Genomic DNA, 24615 nt, shown 5'->3' on the forward strand with positions numbered 1-24615 from the left:
TGAAGTAGGTAGCTGAGCTAGGGAGGCTAAATCAGCATTCATTTACCTTTCATGCTTTGCCTCAATTGAGCTTCTAATTTTAAGTCCATTTACTAATACTTGTATCTTTCAAACTCCTCAAATCTTGTACGGAGCTACTAGAGAACCGATCTCCCTTAAGAGAGCACAGACTAGCTTCCTGTACTAAGAGGCTAAAAACTTAACAAGCAACAAGCTCTCAGGCCCAGCGGTCATCCATCAGGCAGACCTGTGGCTTTATGTCCACCACAGTGTGGACCCCCTGCTAAGAAGAAGAAGAAGAAGAAGATGGTGCCGGTGCCGGTGGTGTGTAGAGGCCATCGTTCCACTTCCAGACGTTCCTATTCGTAAGTGACGCTCTTGAATGTTATATTAGCTTTAGGTAATTATTTCATTTAATTTAGGAAGATAGGACGGGGTGGGAGTCAACGTAGGAAAAAACAAGAACTACTAGCCTTTCATCTGGGACGTCTGAGCCCATCCCCGAGGTGGAGAATGAAACCCCTTTTGGAGTCAGTCAGTTTTAAAGTTGTCCCTTTTTGGAGTCAGTGCCAATGACAGGGCAGCTACCAGATAGGAGATAGTGCAAATATACTAAGGAACTATCAAGCTCACTTAGCTCAGTAGCCTCAGCTCAGCTCAAAGCATTAGCCAACCTGATGCTGATGAGTGATGACTTCCCAAGGGCCAAGCCTTGTTAGAAGTGAGATGCAATCATGCAAGCTTCTATTTTAATAAACTTGCTGTTAACAAAACAGCAAATGAGCAGTTAAATAGCATAGAAACACTGGAAATGCAACATGATGGGATTGGGGCAAATTTTGAAGGGTTTACTTCTCATTCTGGTATCTGGTTCACTTACTTCACTAGGACTAGGACTGCAGGATGGAATTCTAAAATTGATGGTTTATATATTATTCCGGATACACCTAGACCAGTTTTTCAATCCAATAATGTTATTTGAGGCAGAAAAAATGAACTTCTTAAAGGCTTAATTAAAACACATATGGGTATGCTAAGTTTCTTTAAAGTAATCACTTGGAAGTTGCATGCCTGCAGGCTGCAGCTTTCATTCAAGAATTAAACTTATAAAAAGTATTAGCTAGTTAAACATTTGTCTCTTAATTTGACTGCAATGAACTAAACATCATAAAGTAATTACAACTACCGTGACTACGCTGCCGAGCAGACTTTTCCATGATACACACTAAACATGTAATTCAATCATGGGAGCGAGACAACATAGCACAACAAAAACCGGCATGCAACTGACGATCATGGCCTGGTGTATACGTAACATTTATATACTCAATGCAAGAGAATGATTAATTATGATATATCTGATAGAGGATTGAAATATTTTTGGAAGCCTAAAACCTAAGCAAATTATTTTGTTACTTTGACATGGTTGATTTCAAAATAAATATTCAAATGCATATTCATGAAAAGCTTTTAAAATAAATCAAATGGTGTTCATTTGTGATTAAACAATTCTGAATCGAGTTATTTTCCTTTAAATAGGAATCTTTGCATGGAAACTTTTGGATGATGTGTACCACAATATTTGTACAGTGGTATCAAGGGTCAAAGCCGTCGACCGTTCGTTGGATGGCCGCTAATGTGTCGCATTGTTCTACCTATTATGGTCAATAAAACCTAATTAAACTCTGTTTGTCAAAAGGACAAAAAGCTTATATTGAGCTTACGTGATAGTACAATACATTTTTAAATCTTCTCCAGTCATGGGACTTGAATTCATACTCCTATGTGATTTTGAATTTCTGCACTGCATTCAATTACGCAATTTGTTAAATCATAAATTTCAAATAGGTACCAATTTTTTCAATTTAATCCTGAAAGCATCACATCTGTTAAATTCTAATAGGGATCATTAATCTTTGCATCATATTTCTGAAAATTAAGTATTGCATTTCTTTTAAATTAAAAATATTCTTTTACATCAAAAACAGTTTTTTCTTACAGCTTCTATGATGATATAGGATCTCACTTATATAATTAAATATTATAAATTTAACGATTTTGTCATTTTGAAGACTCTATTGATTACAGAACTTTAGTTTTCACAAGTGTATTCAAGAACAGTTCTGAAATAAACATTTCCATTATCAATTATAAAGAAAGTTTGCAAAATACTTACCAAATCATATCATTGTCATTTATTTTAGGATGTTGTTGCCGGCGCTATGGAATGCTTATGTCGGGTTCTTTAGTCTCTGGCAACAATTTAGGTGAATGAAAGTTTTCTTTGTGCTATGGATGTATTGTTAAAGCACGGGGCAGTGATTACAGATGCAGTTGCGAATGGAATGAAATGTAACCAGACATTGGGAGCATGAGTGAGGTATTTGAGCTGCAAGAGATAAAACATATAATCAATAAAAGTAAAATCAAATAAAAGAACCTCACTCACAGCAGTTAATAAAAACCAAAAACCCTTAGCATTGATCAAACAATCAAGCCGCAAGCACTAAGTTTAACTTAGTTTGAATATAATTGATAATATGAGTGCACAAGAGTAACGCGAGAGAGAACACACAAGAGATTAAAGTGAATCAAGGTAAATGGGCACTATTGTAACTGTGGTTATAACAGCAGCTTATTGGGTGAACACATACGTAAATTGAAAACAGTTTGGTATTCACATAATATTAGAAGATTGAAATAGCAAAGCAATTGAAGTAAAATCATGTTAACAACTCATTATTGTGCAATTAACATTCTTTAGATTAAAAGCAAGCATTGCAAGAAAGTGGATAAATGTATGTGCAGAGTATAAACATAAGCATGAATAAAGTAAATCAATTATTAAGCTAAATGAACACTAACATACCTGGTTTTAAAAGCATTATACAATATGGATTCTAACAAGCACTCACCAAGGCAATTGCAGTCGTCAGAGCATTGGACATCAATCTGCCTGCTTCTTTTAGAACTTTACAATGTCACTGATCAAGCACATGCATGAATAATATAATTGGAATTTTTCCCCCTGCCTGAAAAAATAAAGAGAAATGTTTTGTATTGAATTAGAAAATATACACTGAGTGAACAAATGAATAACAGATTTGGTTTGCGATGAAAAATACTGAAATAACCACCCGGCTACAATGTATGGATGAAAATTTTTCATTTGTTTCTTCAATGTTCATTTATACCTGCAGCAACTGTAGAAATACATGCCAAGGCCGTTCAAACCAACACAACCGTTGCTTTGCCGCAGAAGTGTTGCATTGTTCTGCCACTGACTGGTTGATATAACTTTAGTCCTAAGCAAACATTGAGCATTAAAATCGTAAATACCTCTTGCTTACTCATTTAGGGGCTGGTCCTTTATGTTGTGGAACCATTTAAAATAATTTTTCCTGGTATTCATAACTGATGATTAACTTTTGAATTGTATTTATCTATATATAAAATTAATTACCTATTTTGTTCATGTATTAAATTATGAAATTTAAATACTAATACACAAATTTTTCTGAGTGAAATTTTGCGAGCGTCACCACTATTGAATTTTAATATGCCACATGTTTCATGCCTATACTCTCTTTGGTTTATAAAAATAAAATAATTACTGCTTCTAAACCTCCAACGTTTTCTAAAAGACACGAGATGTTCGAAAACTAGTGATGGGAGACGATATCATTCAGGATTTGAAGTGAAGTTATTAAGATAAATTTGACATAATAAGGCAAAAACATGAAAAAATTTGTATCTAGAAGCATATCAATAGGTGTTTAAATTTTGAAACAACTTTCCATCATTTAAATCTCAGTGTGGAATATGGATCAAATCTATTTATTGTAAAATCAAACTTCACAAGGCCAAAACAAAGTGTCTGACACTATCTTTTCATATGTTTACATGGCAACACAATGTGCCCATACGCCGTGAACAATTTGCAGTTTATCCCATCATTTTGTGTGGATTTGAAAACTTTATTGGTATTGGTGAAATCGTGAAAATTTTATGTGAAAATTTATGTATTTTTTATTTCATTTTAGAACATATTCATTGCAAAAATTTGTCGATACGGATACATACACGACTAGTTTATATATTCAAGAGAGGAGTTGCCAACTCAGTATCCGATTTCAAACCACGTGCACGTGAAATATAGGAAGCATTGCAGTCCACAGTTTCTGACGAGCACTAGTCAGTGCATCAATTGTCAGTTTGTCACTGCGGTGGAAGGTGTAGCATGGTAGATTTTTCGATCCATTTTATTATGTTAACAGGATAATATATTACCTATCCAGAATTCAAGTCTGACTAGGAGAATTATCTTACTCTGAAACCATTTATACTTTATACTTATGAACAGAGGCCAACTTCTCCTGCTCTCTCTGCTGAAATGTAAATACCTCAATAAATCATACCTGCCAAGTGCTAACCTCTTAATTGTAATTATTGAGCCTGTACCAGATGAAAGTCCTAATGGTCCTATCACCAACTTCATTGCAATTTGCACATTATTTAGCATCATGGCCACCACCAAGTATTGCGATGGCTGTAACTCCCATCACATCCCCCCTAGCCCCATCACGTCCTCCCTAGCCCCATCACGTCCTCCCTAGCCCCATCACATCCCCACTTGCCCCATCACACCCCCACTAGCCCCATCACGTCCTCCCTTGCCCCATAACATCGCCGTAACTCCCATCACATCCCCCTAGGCCCATCACGTCCTCCCTAGCCCCATCACATCCCCACTAGCCCCATCACGCCCCCACTAGCCCCATCACGTCCTCCCTAGCCCCATAACATAACATCATAGCCTTGCCATGATGACATATTTTGGTAAATTTTGAACCATAGCGGAGAAGGGAATTCACAAAAATGTCAGTAAAAATCTCTTAATACTGCAGTGTGGAATTCTGAATATATATTATATATTCTCATGTTAGCACAAGAAAATGGACCAAAAAACCTACCATGTAACACCTTTCACGGCAGTGACCATTGATACACTGAGCTCATCAGAAACTGCCGCAGTTCCAATATCTCCGTGGTTCGAAATCTGTTACCGTGTCAGTGACGTCTCCCTTGAATACATTTAGATTCACTAGTCGTATGTCCATATCAGACAAATTTTTGCAATGAATATGTTCTAAAATATAAAAAAGGATGTCATTTTTTGCAGAAAATTCTCACAATTTTACCGTTACCAACAAAGTTCTCGAAACCACACAAAATGATGAGATAAACTGCAAATCTTTCATGGCGTATGGGCACATAGTGCTGCCATGAAAACATTTGACAAGACGGTGTCACACACTTTGTTTTGGTCTTGTCAAGTTTGATATCACAATAAATAGATTTGATACACATTCCACACTGAGATTTAAATCATGCAAAGTTGTTTCAAAATTTGAACACCTATTGAGAGGTGTCCAGATATGAATTTTTTTCACGTTCTTGCCCTATTATGTCAAATTTGTCCTAATAACTTCACTTAAAATTCTGAATGATTTTGTATCCCATCAGGAGTTTTCTAACATCTTGTGTCTTTCAGAAAATGTTTGTTGTTTAAAAGGGGCAATTATTGCATTACATTACCTTGGGCATGTACCATGAGGTGTATTAAATAATTCAATTTAATTTAATAAAAATTAATTTTTAATTTAAAAATTTTAATCCAAATTTTCAATTTACCATTTTTAATAGAATTTAATTCTACAGCATGTACCATCTGGTGAATTAAATAATTAAATTTCATTTAAAAAAATAAATTTTAATTCATTTTTTAAATTTAATTGAATTCTACAGCTGCTACCAGTAAATATGAGCATCATAATAACAAAAGTAAAATTCTCTTTCATCAACCCAAATTGAAAAACATTGAATGAATTTGATAGGTGTATTATTAATCCCATTTATACATAGGAATGGAAATGTTGCTTCTATTTCAGAATCTGTTCCTAAATACGTTTGTGAAACTACTGTAATACTTATGGTAAATACCATAACAATAAAACTACAGTACAGTAATATTACTGTTGCATTGAGGCATTGCCAACCATAATATCACCGCTATTTTGCTTTCGCAAAATAGCTTTGTGGTGCATCATGTTAAGTTCAACTTTTATTGGTGGCATGATTTGTTATTAATTTGTAAATGTTAATTTGTTGTGTTTGACTTGGAGACAAAGTGCTAATGAATTAATATTTAGTGTAATTGAAATCTTGAAGTATTGCAAGTTGCAACCTTCATTCTTGATTCTTTCAAGTGTAACTTTAATCCCCCCCTATTTTTATCCTTTCCATCTCAACTAAAATTTTTGGATAGAAACAGTGGTGAAGCTGGATAGGAAATAATATATGAAGCTTGGTTTTTAGAAATCCTTCCTGCTTGATAGTAATGATAGATAGCCACGATTTTTAATGTGTTACCAAACTTCTTTCTACTAGTCAAATTGGATCTTGGAAATTGGAAGAACAAATGCCAACTCCCACAGTCCTATTTAATCAAGCAGTGTCAGCAGGAGTGATAGGAATCATTATCATTAGGTTTGATATATGAAAGACATCATTGTTTGATCATACACTAATATTATAATTATAAAGTAATGACTTGAAACTTTGTTGTTTTAAATCAATCACTTGCTTCCAATTTCTCATACTTATACTTATTGAAAACAAATAACTAGCCTGGATCAACACGACCATGAAACAAATTAGTTCACTGATAGCACAACAGTTAACTTGTGAAGAACTAAGAAATGTAGGAAAAACGTTCATGGTTCACTGTAGAGTTCAAGCTCATTTTCAATTGCTTTATGGCCTCAGAAGTTGTACATAACTCAACTTATGAGTGCTTCTATCATTTGTGAAACCATGCATAGGTAACTTTGTTGACGTAACTCAGTGCAGAAATGTTTTAAAGGTACCATATTTTACAGTTATGCGTACTTAGCAGACTTGTGCAATACTTAAGTTGCTACTAACACCTAGCAATGTTTTGAAAGTACGACCCCATATTTATGAACAAGAATGTCAAGATTTAGTCAAAACCAAATTATATGTTTTCAAGATTTTCTTCAGAAATAATATTCAATATTTGTGCATTACTTAAGTAATTTCTTAGTTCACAAACTTTGTATAGTGTAATTGGGCAGAAGCTTCATGTGTGTAAGGAATAAGATCTCAAATTAGAGTAAATGAGTATGTGACTTTAGGTAACATGTTTGCCTTTTCTAATCCATGTTTAAAGGAGAGTTGTGAGCCCAATTCTGTTTACTCTGAATATCTTGCACTACCTAAACTTGCATTATACCTTACAGAAACATTCTAGAGCTCTAAGACTCCAGCAGAGATGAAGGAGTTACCCGCATTGCAGGAGTCTTCTGATGCAGTCAAGTTAGGTGCAGGTCTCGAGCTGTGTCATCATACAGCTGAAGACTGCAGGCAGATGGAGCATTCCTTGCCAAGTTGTGTCATGGGTAATTAGCTCATTGTAATGTTTTGATTTGTGTAATATTTTGTCATGATATTTATGAACATTGCAGTTATAGCAAAATTGATGTTTGCTCTGGTTGCCATTTGATGAAAATCAATTTTATATTTGTTCATGCACTTGCAATTTCATCAAGAGTCTGGTTTGGTTTTATGACTTATATTGTCTAAACAAGTATATATGTACAAGAAGTGTCTCTAGCATAGAACTGTTTGCTCTCCAACTTTTGGCATTAGGTTGGAAAATTTATTTGCTGCATAGTACATATTTTGACACAGGTAAGTATATAGGAAATGAAGGATTTGTCACCATTATTTGATTTTAGCTCAAATCACAGTAAATAAGTCCTTTTTATGTTAAGTTGTATGTTTTGGATAAGATTTATGTAAATTATATAAGATCTGGAATTGATGTCTGGCGTTCTCAAATTTGATGTTAATATTCATGTAGCCAGTGCTGAGTATTTTGACCATATATGATAAGCTAAGGTCGGTAACTAATGACAATTTTTAGGTATGTTCCTCAATAATTGAATCAGTACTCAAGTTGTGGCACTTGCAGAAGCTGTGAAGATTGAGCCTCGTGATGAGCAGCAATCAAACTGTGACTTGGGGCTCCCAGCTGGCTTCCTTGAAGTGGAGAAAGAGGAACCTTTCTTCATGAAAGAAGTTAGTGATTTTCCTTTGAAGAATGTTCTTTTGTTATTATTCTATGAAATTAATAATCCAAATCCTAATAATAGCATAAATTTCAGCAAAGTTCTGAGTTATGCATGAAGGAAGATATGGACACTTGATTCATTAGCATAATTTCCAAGATGCATTATTGTTTCTTCTATCCAAGATGTCAGAGCCTTCCTTTTATAATGAAGCTTAGTATAGTTTTTTTTTATTTCCTGTGTAGAATTTATGACACATTACTCATGCAGATTTTCTATTTATAAAAATAAACTTTTATGGTGGTAGGTATCAATATATCATTATTTAATTTCAGATAAATTTTCTATTTCCCAGTAACCATTTGCTTGCCTAATATAGTTTTATCAAATTTTATTAGGTATGATTGTGTTTTACAATACGATCTTGATTCAATTTAAAATTTTCTCAGATTTCAGTCTAGCTTCCAACATCCTTCAGTTTATTAAACTCCATAGACTCGAGGTCTTTAGAATAGATTATCTAGTAGAAAAATAATAGATTTCCAATTTACTGCCATGAAAATGGCCTAAATTTGCATGTTTGGTGTGAAAATTAGTAAATTCATCTGATTAGCCTCCGGGTAGCTGAACCAAGTTCTTCCAAATATTATACTTATTTTTGAGTACATCAACATTCAGACTAAATTCGTTTAGTAACATTTCTTCCATCTGAGCAGGACAGTGCTACAGTTGCTGACTTCAAACCGTTCCAAATTCCATTCCTGGGCTTGGATTCTCTCAAGGCAGATTCTGTCGAGGCTGGGGCATCTTCATCCATCCCCCAGGCTCTTCCTGCAAACCAAGAACTCCCAACAAGTCCAGGAATCTTTACCGCTGCTCAAATAGCCTCTGAGACTGCCTGCTTAGCCTCTACTTCCCTGGAGATGCACAATTGTGGTGCTTCAATGGCTCTTCCGCCTTCAGAAACTTCAACTTCCAAGGGCAAGAGTCAAACAAATGAAATGAAAATCTCATCCACTGAACAAGAAGCTGGTGAAGCTCGCTCGCCTAATAATGGCCGCCTTCCTCCTACTCCTGCACCATCAGTAAATTGTAACGTTCTCAGCTACAATGGAACGAGAACTGTCCCTGCAACTCGGGAGGCTTCTTTTAAGGCGAAAGAGGCGCACAATTCTGTGGATATCAAACGCTCTAAGCATCTTTACGTCAAGATAAAAAAATGCAGTGTACTATTGACTCGCATTCATCTTTCTGAAAATTACAAATACGTTTGCGATGAAGAAAATGAAAATAATATTTGCTTAGAAGAAATAGCATTTCTAGAGCCTCATCCTAAGCATAGGAGCGAAGATTCAGAACGACCTAAAATGCGCAGTGAAAAAGTGGGCAAAATTGGAGGACCAAATTCAAGTAAAGAAAATAAGTTAAATTTTTCTAAAAAGACTGACAGTCTGCGAAGGACATCCCTCAATCGATCTAACCGTCTAAATGCTTCTATGAGGGAGGCAATTTCTTCCGCAACCACCCACGTACGTCGTAACAAAGAGAAGACTCTCAAGTGTCATGTCTGTGGCGCAGCTTTCCGCTTTAAATGCAAGCTTGACCGACATATCAGCGCGGTTCATCTTATATTGAGGCCCTACAAGTGCTCTAAGTGCGATTATGCCTCCAGTGATGCTTCTCATTTGCAAACCCATTTAAACACAGCGCATGCAAAGCTGAAGCAATTCAAGTGCACAATTTGTTACATGAATTTGTCCTCTCCCGCGTTGCTACAGCGCCACGTCTCTAATGCCCATTCTGCTGCTGCCAAGTTTCTATTGGATAGCCATTTCGCCGACGCCAATTCAATGGTGAAACCTTACAAGTGTTCTGACTGTAGCTATGCTGCTACATCCAAGAAATATCTCAACTGCCACATAAAAGCTGTGCATCTGAAAATAAAACCACATAAATGCGATCTCTGTACTTATGCTGCCGCGACTAGAACACATCTTCTTCATCACATTGCAGTTGTCCATCAGAAACTCAGGCGCTACAAATGTCATGAATGTGGTTACGCTGCCGCCGTGAAGAGTATACTTACGCACCATATGAAAGCCGTTCACTTTAAACTAAAACAATTCAGATGCGATGAGTGTGACGGTTACTTTTCTCAGAAAAGTAATCTAAAATCTCACATTTCCAGGGTGCACCTCAAAGACAGACCGCACGCGTGTTCGCACTGTTCCTATTCCGTGTGGTCGAAAGCAGGACTAGCTATGCATATCGCTATCGTTCACTTGAAGCTGAAGCCTCACAAGTGTCCTCAATGTGACCACAGTTGCAGCAGTAAAAGGAATCTTGACTATCATGTTAATAGTGTTCATTTAAAATTACGACCTTACAAGTGCCAGACGTGCAAGCGCGGGTTCTACCAGAAAACTAAGCTAGAACAGCACATGAAATCGGTGCACATGAACTTGAGGGAACACAAATGTTCGCAGTGTGATTACGCTGCAAGCTGTCACGGGAATCTCAAGAAACATGTTGATGCGGTGCATCTGAAAATAAAGAAACACAAGTGCAGAGTTTGTGAGTACAGCGCCGTTAAGAAGTCTGGGCTTATAAGCCATATTGCTCGTAAACACTGAAAGTCAATTAGCTTCTCACACCGAGTATAATTTTTGCTTGAAAAGATATCTTTCCTACACCATGTGTACGAAATTAATTCCCTTTCTTTCTTCTCAGCTGAAGGTAGCCAAAATGCTATACTTTTTTAGTCGTTACTTATGTATTTTGTATTTAGTTATTATATTACATTTAGTGGAGGGCAGGCAAGTGGTGCTATTCGGATATGGTTGTGGGGAAAAATGTCATCTGGGAGTATTGAGTCCAGCTGAAAGGAACGACATACTGTAGAGGGTGGGACTTGCTGGTATTCTGCATGGAGCAGCTGACAGGGGAGGGGGAGGTGGCTATAGGTTGTTGTGGATCTTGTAAAGCATGGTAAGCCTAGCACGCCTTCTTCTGTCTCGCAACGTTGGCCATGCCAGGTCACGGAGCTCGTTGTACACACTGGAAGCCCGGAGCAAATAATACGAGACTCACCGCGCTGCTCTACGCTGTACTTTTTCAAGAGTGGCAATATCGTCTGCTGCACGAGGATCCCACACACAACTTACGTACTTCAGTATGGGTCGCGCTAACGCTTTGTAGGCGGCTGCCTTGATGGTACAGTTTGGGGTTCGCACTTCAGCTCCTTGGTGAGAGTGACTCCCCAAGCTACTTTACCTGGGTCTCCTCAAGCAATATGCTGGAGGAAACAAAAATCACTGCTTCCTGTCACAAAGGAAATTTTGTATTGCGGCATTAACCCTTCTGCCCATACTCCATAGTGGTGGAGTTTGCGGGTCAAGAGGCTGGTTATCTAAAATTATTGTTTAATCTGAGGCTGAGTCCAAGATGACGCGTAATGTACTTATTGTAATCAAATAAACTTGTTTTATCACAGTGCTAATAATTGCACAAAAGAGCTCAATAAAAGCAACTTCTGCACCACTCAGATGAGTTTTATTAACCTGGTCGTATAAGGTGCCTGTACCCGGGGACAGCACTGGCCGCCGGTTGATACAAGAATCGGCAACAGGCCATGGGCTTATTTATTCAGTGCCGACACTTCTATTCTATTCTATCTGCCGCTTGAACTGTCCACGCTACTAGCCTCGTGTATAGGGGTTCAGCCGCTTCAGAGGCATGCACCCGAGACGCGGCCGAGAGGGACAACGATGTGTTGATTTCTTCGCTGGAGAAGCGGCCAGTTGGGCTGATGCAGCCATGGTGAGAGCATCTGTGCCGCTCTTGTGAAGCATCTTTTGTCAAGTGAATCATGGCTTGTTTGAACGATAATGGTTCTAAGAAGAAACCAGCAAAGTGAAGTCCAGACGATATTTAATTGTGCTCTGAGATATTCCAAAAATATGAACAAATGTGGAATAATCGCCATGCTGGTTACTCCAACAAAAGAGAAACGAGTATTTTGAAGCTGAATGAAGACCTTATTATTCAGGGTTTAGTTGTTCCGGACGTTGCGTTTTTAAGGGCTAGAATAAAGAGTATAAAAACAACGTACAGACTCGAGTTGTTGATTGCCTTGCCAGAGCTAGTGGAGGTAGTGGCAGATAGTACTTGCCTCTAATATGTCTGCCCCAACTACCTGCCATCAGTGGCAGTTAATACTTGCCTCTTATATTGTCTGCCTCAACTACCGACCATTAGTGGCAGTTAGTACTTGCCACTTATATTGTCTACCTCAACTACCGGCAATAAAACAAAGGTCGCTACTCAGCAGCTACTGCCTTTAACTCGTCAATAATAACCGTATAATACTGTTAAGAAATACGATTTGTAGGGTTCGATTACCGAATATTTTCTAAGAAGCTTTTTCGATCGCTCTGGCTTCAGCCTATACATTTAGATTTGGCATCCTTTGCATTTTACCTTGGTTATCGTTATATTGGTGGATGGAAGCGAACAGGAATATTAATCCTCAGGGTCGTAGCGATGCTGACTATAACCTANAAGAAGCTTTTTCGATCGCTCTGGCTTCAGCCTATACATTTAGATTTGGCATCCTTTGCATTTTACCTTGGTTATCGTTATATTGGTGGATGGAAGCGAACAGGAATATTAATCCTCAGGGTCGTAGCGATGCTGACTATAACCTATACGCAATAGCTCGAAATCAAGCTAAAGAAAGCTGTCGCACCGCTGTAAAAACCCTCGAAAAAAGTATTGCTAAAAATGCAAAAAAGAACCAGAAAGCCTTCTATTTGTACGCTAGCTCGAGGTGCAAGATGAAAGACGGCATTTCTGATTTGAAAGTAGATCAACGAAAGATATCCTCTGATGAGGGCAAGGCTAACGTACTTAAACATTTCTTCAGTAGCGTATTCACTGAAGAGGACTTAAACAGTATTTCAGCTATTGAGGAGCGAGAAATCCTGGGCCGCTTCAACCCGCTGCCGCTGCTGGTCTGCTGTGAGCATTTTTGGTACTCATCTTGTGCACTCCTTTGAATAGTCTAAAATCTAAATGTTCAGTCAAAATCTTGTCAATTGTGGTTTTGCTGAGGAATATTTTTTCACGCAGCTCTCGATCTGTAATCCGTCCGATCTTCAAGCATTACCGCTTCGACTTGGCAATTGTTTTTGCAGAAACCAATGGTCGCCGTGCACGGGTGTCGTCGTGGACATAAGTTCGGCCGATTTTAAAGTCCCTGACCCATCTACGCATCATACCAGAGCTAATTTGAAAAGGACAAATTTAGACAAAAGGACAAAAGGTCACCGAAATTTGAAAAGGACAAAAATTTAATAGAGAGTGTTCAAAGACGTGCAACAAGGATAATGAGGAAAGATTAAAGATTATGAAGCTTCCAAGCCTCAGTTATCGACGTGTTCGTGGGGAACTCATTGAAGCATACAAGTATACTCATGGCTTATACAAGGTCCCAGAAGGATTACTAGAATTGAAACAAGAACCAACACCAGGAGCCACGGCTATAAACTAAAAAAAAACAGCGTTGGAACACATCCATGCGACAACATTTCTTCTTGCTTCTATATAGTCACCGGCATGTGGAACAGCCTCCCTGATAGCATCGTTGACGTTCCGAGTATGAACGCCTTCAAGAACAGACTAGACGAAGCTATGCAGGAGCATATGTTCATTCTTAAAATGCCTAGCAAATTACGGACCAGGCAATAAGTCCAGACGAAGCTATGCAGGAGCATATGTTCAGTCTTAAAATGCCTAGCAAATTACGGACCAGGCAATAAGTCCAGCAGCTATCTCAATCAATCGTCAGTTATGGAAAGGCCGGGTTCCAAAGGCCGGATCCCTTGCGAATCAAGTCACGAAAAATTCAAGAATCGGCAACAGGCCATATGCCTATTTCTTCAGTGCCGACATTTCTATTCTAATACACTTGGCAACTGTCTTCGTGAATTCCTTCTCCGGTTTATTCCTAGCGGCCGCAGGTACGCTGGCTTGGTAAGGGATTTGAGTTGAGGAATCAAATAACCTGTCTCTGTGGCCTAGCCTGCACTCTAGCGCCTGTCTCATCCCGAAGAACTTATTTTACGGACACGTCTTGTATTCGCAGACATAAACTCACTTGTTATGACTTTCAGCTTCGTCATGGAATGCGAAGCAAAAATTGATAAATAATTAATAGATGATAATATATCAAGAAATGCAGATATGATTATCTAAAAAGTAATTTAAAATATATTGTTCCTCCCCCTAAAAAAATATCTAATCAACGCGAAATTTACATACTTGCAGGTTTACATCCATGAAGGAATTTAGTCCCTGTGGCTTTCAGCAAGTAATCATGTTGGCTAATTTGCTCTGCAGTATGCTTGCGCACGGGGTGAAGTATGAAAATTATGCTGGTATTGGGCAATGCTGGGTTATTTCAGTCGTCCCGTTGGTAAGTCGATTGTGAGTTTGTGGTGAGCGGACGTGTGAGCTCCGCAGTGACAAAACCTGCCGGTTCTATAATCAGTGCGATAAGTGTTACTGAGTACTGACAATTTATATAAAGTAATCTCAACCAAAATAGTAAAATACCAACTCCCATCAGCGTCTTAAGGACAATATCACCCAACAAGACACCGAGGGTGGATTCCTCACGAAAGGAGGGCCGTGTCCTAGGGGACCACCTCCCAACGGCAACGAACATGAAGCCCAAGTATCAAAGCTCAAAAGAAAAGCTCAAGAAGGGGGGAAAACACTCGAGCCTCTCTCACCAACTGCAAGTAAGAACAAGCTCAGTCAATCGCTGAAAAGAAGAATGAACTTCCCAGCTGCCTCTTCAAAAACCAAGAAGAGTGCTCTGGAAGACTTAGAATCTTCAACTAAAACATCAAACAGACCTACCAATGCAGTCCTAAATCCTGACTCTGCCACCCAAGCACAAGCAGAGGAAGAATATGATGCAGATTCAATAATAAGTGGAGTCCTATCAGACAGCGAGAATGAAATGGACCAACTAAAATCAAGCAAAAACCTTCCTGCCCAGATGACACAGACTTCCATGCCGACACTGGATAGCTCCAGCTCCACTTCTATGCAACAAGCTAATGCAACAAGATCTGCTAGAGCAAACCTAAACTGCCCTGAACAGCTTCAAAATGCAGGAAAGGACATCAGGCAAATACTGATAACAGCAAATGAAGAACATACAAACCTATCCAAAATAAACCCTTTCCGCATTGCTGCAGCCACAGACAAGATCTGCGGACCAGTAGAAAAAATAGAACATCTTCGCAATGAATCCCTGCTCATCACCACCAAAATGCTGGAACAGGTAAAAACCTTAATGAAATTATCTGAATTCACCCCTGCTGGCACTCCCATCCAAGTAGACACAACAATAGCCTGGTCGACCCAACTTTCATATGGAAAAATCTTTGCTCCTGAACTACAGGGTGAATCACTGGAATATCTGCTGTCAATACTAAAGCCCAACAAAGTGGTGGGTGTAAGAAAACTCTTATCAGACCCAGCTAAGTCCCACATCCCACTGTATGTCTTGACCTTCTTAAGCCCAACCCCACCAACCAAAATACAAATAGGGTACTGCTACGTCAGAGTAGATAAATACTACCCCAACCCACTAAGATGTGGGCAATGCTGCCGATATGGGCACTCCCGTGCCAGATGCTCAAACAAACTACCCTCATGCAGCCACTGCGGTAAAACGGGACACACAAGAGAGAGCTGTACAGACATCAACCTGCCACCCAAATGTCTAAACTGCAAAGGCCCACATGACACCACATCCAGACAATGCCCAAAATACTTGGCCAAAGTCCGTGCATGTCACCTAACTGCGGATGAGGGGCTCAGTTTTGCAGCTGCAAGAGCAAAAATTCAGGCTGAAGAAAGAAACCCGGCGTCCTCTGCAACTATTCCTTGCAACCCAGCAAGCAAAACTCCTCTTCACAACAGTAACAACCATCAAAACAACTCGCCAACAACAGCCCCCCACAACCTAGATCTCAACTCCCTGAAGGCTTTCCCCACACTGACACAGCTCATTGCAGAAGACTCATCATCCTACATCCCACCCTACCAGAACCACCCAATGAACTTAGCTGGAATAGGGGCCCTCCTAGTACACCCAGAACACACAACCCCCCAACACAAGCTCCTTCTCCTTCACTACCACCACTACACCACTCACCCTCTCAAACCCCCTCATACAACACAAACCCAAACAAAAAAGACACACAATCAAAACCTCCAAACAACAACAATGCAGACCAGCCACCACATGCCTTTAAACATGACCAAGTACACAACTGCCCAATAACTGCGTCACAAGCTTACACTCAGCATACCACATCCACCCCTCACCCATCAACAAATCATACAGCAGACCTACTCCAAATTCTAATCAAATTACTGCCAATCATCATACGCTTGTTCTTTTCAACACAAATCACAGACAAGGCCGAGTGCTTCCTTGAGATTGGCCACCTATTGCATGCTGACTCAACCGTCGCTGACTCACTTGCACAATTCGGCCTCACCTCTATCTCCCAATGAGCTTTAAGATCATCCAATGGAACATCCGATCCCTGCTATCCAACAAGCCTCACCTATTGCAACTAATATCAGAACACAACCCAGATGTGCTATGCCTACAAGAAACGTTCTTACAGCCTAACTCTAATGTACATGTACCAAGCTATCAACAGCCTGCAGCAAGATGCGACCGAGTGTGCAGCAGAGGAGGCGGTGTCATAACCCTGGTACGGACATCCACCCCACACTCAATATTACCACTCACATCCCCACTTGAGGCTTGTGCTACCATTATACACCTCCCTCAACGAGATATCACAATTTGCACCCTATATATGCCCCCCACACTACCCAGGAATGTCATCCAGGCAGAATTACCTGTCTTGATCCAGAACCTCCCCAAACCCTTCATCCTAACTGCTGACACCAATGCGCACCACACAACATGGGGCTCCCCGCAGTCAGATAGCAAGGGGGAAGCAATTAATCAAATACTGCAGGAGAATGAATTGACAATCCTAAACACCTCAGAACCAACATACTTGGCCTCCTCTGGACAGTACAGCCACATAGACCTCACCATAATAACTCCTGACATTGCCCCTCTCTTCAATTGGACCCCCTCTCCAGACCCTTACAACAGCGACCACTTCCCTCTCATCAAAGCAGCACATGTACCACTTGAGGCCTCAGAACCCCAACGCTGGCACATCAAAGCTGCTGACTGGGCTGGATTCCATCAATCTCTAATATTGCCCACTGCATTCTTGTCACCAACATACCAAGCCCACATACCATGCTCAACACCAGGCAGACACAGACCAGGAAACTGTTGGTGGACAAAAGAGTGTGCCATTGCACGACGCAGAAAAAACAAAGCCTTAACCAAGTACAGGAATCACCTAAGAAACCTTGAACTCTGGATTGCCTTCAAACAAGCTCAAGCCATCTTCAGGAAGACTGTATGCATCGCCCGCAAGGAGAGCTGGACACAATACTTGGCCACAATGACAGAAAAAAAAGCAGCAGTGAGATCTGGGGCAAGATTAGAGCACTCTCCCACAGACAAACCCCTCGAGCAATAACACTCATCAGCAACAACACCCTACACACAAACCCAACTACCACCTCCAACATACTCGGGCAACACTTTGCAAAGCAAAGTAACGGGAAATACGACAATCCCACCTTCTCAGCACACCAAGCAACACAGGATGCCTACCCACCTCACTTTGAAAGAGACTCTAAACAGTGGTACAACCAAAATTTTACTATAGACGAACTACACAGAGCCCTGCACTCATCATCTTCCAAATCACCCGGTGCTGACACCATCCCCTTCAGCTTCCTACACCACTTCCCCTCACAGCAACTGAAATCACTACTCAAATTCTACAACTATATCTATGCAAATGGATTCCCCCATCAATGGAGAGAAGCCATCATTGTCCCCATCCTCAAGCCTGGAAAATCTCCAACAAGCGCCTCCTCTTACCGCCCGATTGCACTAACAAATTGCCTATGTAAGATAATGGAAAAAATGATGAACTACCGTCTGCAAGCACAACTAGAAAGGTGCACATTCTTCAGCCCGTATCAGAGTGGCTTTCGAGCTGGACACAGCACTACTGACGCACTCTTCCGCCTTGAGTCTGAAGTCCGCGAGAGCCTCCTAATCAACAATTCATGTGCTGCAATTTTCCTTGACATAACAAGGGCATTTGATACTGTTTGGCATGGAGGCATCCTGCAGAAATTAAAAAGCATGGCATAGGTGGCAACTTGGCTTGCTTTGTGAGGGACTTCCTCTCGCTTCGCTCACTCCGCACCCGTGTGGGAGGACACATCTCCAACTCTTACCCAATATACAGTGGGGTGCCTCAAGGCTCTGTGTTGAGTCCAACGCTGTTCTGCATAATGATAAATGACATCTTTGCAAGAGTAAACCCGCCTGTACAATGCACACTCTACGCAGATGACGGAGCTATATGGGTGTCACAATCAACGCAAACGGAAGCTATTCGCATCCTACAAGGCGCCCTGCAAACAATAGAGGAGTGGTCCCAGCGGTGGGGGCTGGCAATATCGGCAGAAAAGACCACAGCCATTATGTTCACCAGATCGCGGAGAACCCCTGACCGGCAACTACAACTAAACGGCACAAATCTGCAGTTTGTGTCCCAAGTTCGCTTCCTGGGAGTCATATTTGACCAAAAACTTACCTGGGGCCCCCACATAGCGGGCCTTGCCTCTAGATGCCAAGCTGACCTCCGCCTACTACGAGTAATTGCTGCCAGAAAGTGGGGAGCTGACGCCACAACTCTCCGGCGGCTATACATTGTCCTAATCCGGTCCAAACTTGACTATGCCAGCTTCCTCCTAACTCCAGCAGCAGCCACGCACCTGCTAAAGCTCAACAGAATCCAATACGAAGCCGCACGAATCATACTTGGGTCACTGCGCTGCCCACCCACTGCAAAACTAGAGGCAGAGGCAGACCTGATGCCTTTAGAATTGAGGCGACAGCAAACTCTACTGATGTACTGTTCCCGCATTCTCACCATCCCCCGCCACCCAGCAAGATCCAAGATACTCAATTACTATCCCTTCGCACTATATGAACACCTCACTCGACCGTTACCAGCAGCAGGACGAGCATTCCAGGGCTTCAGGGATCTACAACTAAAAATAGAGGATGTCCCAACTGTGCCAATGCAAGCGCGCTACATCCCTGCCAGACTTGAAACCCGGGCAACACTTGCAGCGCATCGTAAAGAAACAACCTCTCCTGAACAATGGCAGCAAGCTTTCAAAGACCTTCTGAATCACACATACCCTACCCACCACGAAATCTACACTGATGGCTCCACAAAAGACAATAAATCGGGATGTGGAATCCACAGCTCTTCATTTCAAATCAAAGCCCGTCTACCAACAGCTACATCAGTCTTCTCAGCAGAGCTGTACGCTATCTACTTTGCAATAAAATTTGCCGCTGAAAAACCAGGCAAATTTGTCATATTCACAGACAGGTGCCGGTGGTGTGTAGAGGTCACCGTTCCTATTCGTAAGTGACGAGCTTGAATCTTATATAAGCTTTAGGTAATTATTTCATTTAATTTAGGAAGATAGGACGGGGTGGGAGTGAACGTAGGAAAAAACGAGAACTACTAGCCTTTCATCTGGGACGTCTGACCCCGTCCCCGAGGGCGAGGCCCGCGAGGGGGACTGGGGGAGAATGAAACCCCTTATGGAGACTGGAGTTAGTCACTTTTAAAGTCGTCCCCTTTTTGGAGTCAGTGCCAATGACAGGGCAGCTACCAGATAGGAGATAGTGCAAATATACTTAGGAACTATCAAGCTCAAAGCATTAGCCAACCTGATGCTGAATGCTGATGACTTCCCAAGCCTTGTTAGAAGTGAGATGCAATCATGCAACTATGCAAGCTTCTATTTTAATAAACTTGCTGTTAACAAAACAGCAAATGAGCAGTTAAATAGCATAGAAACACTGGAAATGCAAAATGATGGGATTTGGGCAAATTTTGAAGGGTTTACATCTCATTCTGGTATCTGGTTTACTAGGATTAGGACTGCAGAATGGAATTCTAAAATTGACGGTTCATATATTATTCCTGAAACACCTAGACCAGTTTTTCAATCCAACAACATTATTTGAGGAAAAAATGAACTTCTTATGTCTTAAAGGCTTAAAACACGTATTGGTATGCTAAGTCCAGGGTGCACGTGCAGAGGGTTGAAGCGGCGTCGCCAATATATAGGTTTTTAAGCCCAAAGAGTTGCCAACCATTTTCAAGATATGTTGCCAGGTAATTTTTAATGAAAAGCCATCTCTGCTTAGTAATGAAAAAACTATTTACAAGCATAGTGGCAAACCAGAGCTTTTGTAGAATCGGTTCATTTTTAATTTCCTCATTTACTCAAGATTTAAACCAATTTCTTAAGTACAATAATGCTGATATCATGATACTTTACTGGTCTACTTATAGGACTCAAAAGTGAACTTGAGGCAGAGTCTAAAAAACTCTGCTTTGTCACTATGTTTACAAGCCATGAACTTATTTACAAGGTTGCATGCAGGTGTTATCCCAAATAAGTGAAATAACTAATTTTACCCTGAAAACAGTCCGATTGTACAGCAAGTGTCAACTGAACATGTGATAATGCAGTCTGACTGCTCTAATGTGACCGCAACTATTCAATCGTAAACTTGTTGTTTACATTTGCGTAGTATATTTTGGCGCGAACTCATCGCAACTGATTTCCGGAGAAGCTTCACTGCATCCTGATCCATCCAACGTACCAGAAACCTTACTTTTTTCTAAATAGTTGGCCAAAGACTGACAAATATATTAAATGCAAGAATTTCAATCTAAATGTGTCGGCAAGATCTTCTGAAGGCATAAATTTTGCTACTGAAGCATTGCCAAAGATCTTGCAATATTCATCCATTCTCTGTACAGTAATGCTAAGTTTCTATAAAGTAATCACTCGGAAGTTGCATGCCTGCAGCTTTCTCTCAACAATTAAAATTATAAAAAGTATTAGCTAGTTAAAGATTTGTCCCTTAAGTTGACCGCAATGAACTAAACTTCGTAAAGTAATTAAAACTACCGTGACCACACTGCCGAGCAGACTTTTCCATGATACACACTAAACACTTAATTCAATCATGGGAGTGAGACAACATATCACAACAAAAACCAGCATGCAGCTGATTATCACGGCCTGGTGCATAACATTTATATACTCAATGCAAGAGAATGATTAATTATGATATTTCTGATAGAGTATTGAAATATTTTTTGGAAGCCTAAAACCTAAATAAATTATTTCATTACTTTGACATGGTTGATTTCAAAAGAAATATTCTACTGCATATTCATGAAAAGCTTTTAAAATGAATCAAATGATGTTCATTTGTGATTAAACAATTCTGAATCGATTTATTTTCCTTTAAATAGGAATCTTTTCATTGAAACTTTTGGATGATGTGTACCGCAATATTTGTACAGTGGTATCAAGAGTCAAACTGTCAAAGCCGTCAACCGATCATCGGATGGTTGCTAATGTGTCGCATCGTTCTACCTATCATGGTCAATAAAACTTAAATAAGCTCTGTTCATCGAAAGGATGAAAAGCTTATATTGAGCTTATGTGATAGTACAATAAATTTTTAAATCTTATCCAGTCATGGGACTTAAATTCATACTCCTATGTGATTTTGAATTTCTGCACTGCGTTCAATTAAGCAATTTATAAAATCATTAATTTTAAATAGGCACTAACTTTTTCAATTTAATTCTGAAAGCATCACGTCTGTTGAATTCTAATAGGGATCAATAATCTTTGCATCGTATATCTGAAAATTAGGTATTGCATTTCTTTTACATTAAAAACATTCTTTTACATCAAAAACAACAATTTTTTTCTTACAGCTTCTATGATGATATAGAATCTCACTTGTATAACTAAAAATTTTCAATTTAATGATTTTGTCATTTTGAAGACTCTATTACAGAACATTAGTTTTTACAAGTGTATTCAAGAACAGTTCTGAAATAAACATTTCCATTACCAATTATAAAGGAAGTTTGCAAAACACTTACCAAATCATATCATTGTCATTTATTTTAGAATGTATGGATGACAATTTTTCCTTTGTTTCTTCAATGTTTATTTATACCCTCAGCAACTGTAGAAATACATACCAAGGCCGTTGCCGTTCAAACCAACACAACCATTGCATTGCCGCAGAAGTGTTGCATTGTTCAGCCACTGACTGGTTGATATAACCTCAGTCCTAAGCAAACGTTGAGCATTAAAATCGTAAATACCTCTTGCTTACTCGTTTAGAGGCTGGTCCTTTAAGTTGTGGAACAGATGAAATAATTTTTCTGGTATTCATAACTGATCATTAACATTTGCATTGTATTTATCTATATATAAAATTAATTACCTATTTTGTTCAAGTATTCAATTATGAAATTTAAATACTCGTACACAAATTTTTGTGATTGAAATTTTGCAAGCATCACCGAAATGCAAGCATCACCATTGAAATTTTGCAAGCAATTTTAATATGCCACATGTTGCATGCCTATACTCTCTTTGGTTTATAAAAATAAAATAATTACTGCTTCTAAACCACCAACGTTTTCTAAAAGACACGAGATGTTCGAAAACTCGTGATGGGAGACGATATCATTCAGGATTTGAAGTGAAGTTATTAATATGAATTCGACATAATAAGTCAAAAACATGAAAAAATTCGTATCTAGAAGCATATCAATAGGTGTTTAAATTTTGAAACATCTTTCCATCATTTAAATCTCAGTGTGGAATATGGATCAAATCTATTTATTGTAAAATTGAACTTCACAAGACCAAAACAAGGTGTCTGACACCGTCTTGTCATATGTTTACATGGCAACACAGTATGCCCATTTCGCCATGAAGGATCTGCAGTTTATCCCATCATTTTGTGTGGATTCAAAAACTTTATTGGTATTTTGGTGAAATAGTGAAAATTTTCTGCAAAAATTTATGTATTTTTTATTTTATTTTAGAACATATTCATTGCAAAAATTTGTTGATACAGATACACGACTAGTTTATATATTTGAGATAGGAGTTGCCAACTTGGTATCGGATTTCAAACCACTTGCAGGCAAGATATAGGAAGCGTGGCAGTCTGCAGCTTCTGACGAGCACTAGTCAGTGCATCAATTGTCAGTTTGTCACTGCGGTGGAAGGTGTAGCATGGTAGGTTTTTTGATCCATTTTATTATGTTAACAGGATATCCAGAATTCCAGACTGACTAGGAGAATTATCTTACTTTGAAACCATTTATACTTTATACTTATGAACATAGGCCAACTTCTCCTGCTCTCTCTGCTGAAATATAAATACCTCAATAAATCATACCTGCCAAGTGCCAACCTCTTAATTGTAATTATTGAGCCTGTAGTACCAGATGAACGTCCTAATGGTCCCATCACCAACTTCATTGCAATTTGCAAATTATTTAGCATCATGGCCATCACCAAGTATTGCTATGGCCGTAACTCCCATCACATCCCCCCTGGCCCCATTACGTCCTCCCTAGCCCCATCACATCCCCACTAGCCCCAACACGTCCTCCCTAGCCCCATAACATCGCCGTAATTCCCATCACGCCCCCACTAGCCCCATCACGTCCTCCCTAGCCCCATAACATAACATCATAGCCTTGCCATGATGACATATTTTGGTAAATTTTGAACCATAGGGGATGAAGGGAATTCACAAAAATGTCAGTAAAAATCTCTTGATACTGCAGTGTGGAATTCTGAATATATATTATATATTCTCATGTTAGCACAAGAAAATGGACCAAAAATCTACCATGTAACACCGTCCACGGCAGTGACCATTGATACACTGAGCTCATCAGAAACTGCCGCAGTTCCAAAAAGTTCCAATATTGGTTCAAAATCTGTTACCGTGTCAGCGACGCCTCCCTTGAATACATTCACTAGTCGTATGTCTATATCAGACAAATTTTTGCAATGAATATGTTCTAAAATAAAAAAAAGTATGTCATTTTTTGCAGAAAATTCTCACAATTTCACCGTTACCAACAAAGTTCTTGAAACCACACAAAATGATGAGATAAACTGCAAATCTTTCATGGCGTATGGGCACATAGTGCTGCCATGAAAACATTTGACAAGACGGTGTCACACACTTTGTTTTGGCCTTGTCAAGTTTGATTTCACAATAAATAGATTTGATACACATTCCACACTGAGATTTAAATTATTGAAAGTTGTTTTAAATTATAAAAACCCATTGATATGATCCAGATTTGAATTTTTTCAA

General features: G+C 39.5%; 2 protein-coding genes across 2 annotated transcripts; both read left to right on the forward strand.

The window, feature by feature from the left end:
* The first annotated feature begins 27 nt into the window (after positions 1-27).
* On the forward strand, positions 28-9059 carry LOC108672014. Its single transcript, XM_047881272.1, has 5 exons — positions 28-365; positions 7323-7481; positions 8057-8163; positions 8870-8986; positions 9039-9059. Exons 2-5 carry the CDS (start codon positions 7355-7357, stop codon positions 9057-9059), a joined length of 372 nt encoding a protein of 123 aa, XP_047737228.1. The 5' UTR covers positions 28-365; positions 7323-7354.
* On the forward strand, positions 9003-11697 carry LOC125178154 (zinc finger protein 160-like). Its single transcript, XM_047881273.1, has one exon. The coding sequence runs from the start codon at positions 9077-9079 to the stop codon at positions 10784-10786; it is 1710 nt and encodes a 569-aa protein (XP_047737229.1). The 5' UTR covers positions 9003-9076; the 3' UTR covers positions 10787-11697.
* Positions 11698-24615: the final 12918 nt, after the last annotated feature.

The sequence above is a fragment of the Hyalella azteca genome, unplaced genomic scaffold (assembly GCF_000764305.2).
Source record: "Hyalella azteca isolate HAZT.00-mixed unplaced genomic scaffold, Hazt_2.0.2 contig7512, whole genome shotgun sequence".
NCBI lineage: Eukaryota > Metazoa > Arthropoda > Malacostraca > Amphipoda > Hyalellidae > Hyalella > Hyalella azteca.

Bases quoted from the DNA above. Each gene is read 5' to 3' on its own strand.
- LOC125178154 (XM_047881273.1), top strand. From the start codon at position 9,077: ATGCACAATTGTGGTGCTTCAATGGCTCTTCCGCCTTCAGAAACTTCA.
- LOC108672014 (XM_047881272.1), top strand. From the start codon at position 7,355: ATGAAGGAGTTACCCGCATTGCAGGAGTCTTCTGATGCAGTCAAGTTA. The intron at 8,164-8,869 runs GTTAGTGATTTT...CCATCTGAGCAG, and splicing joins AACCTTTCTTCATGAAAGAA to GACAGTGCTACAGTTGCTGA. The intron at 8,987-9,038 runs GCAAACCAAGAA...CTGCTCAAATAG, and splicing joins CCATCCCCCAGGCTCTTCCT to CCTCTGAGACTGCCTGCTTA.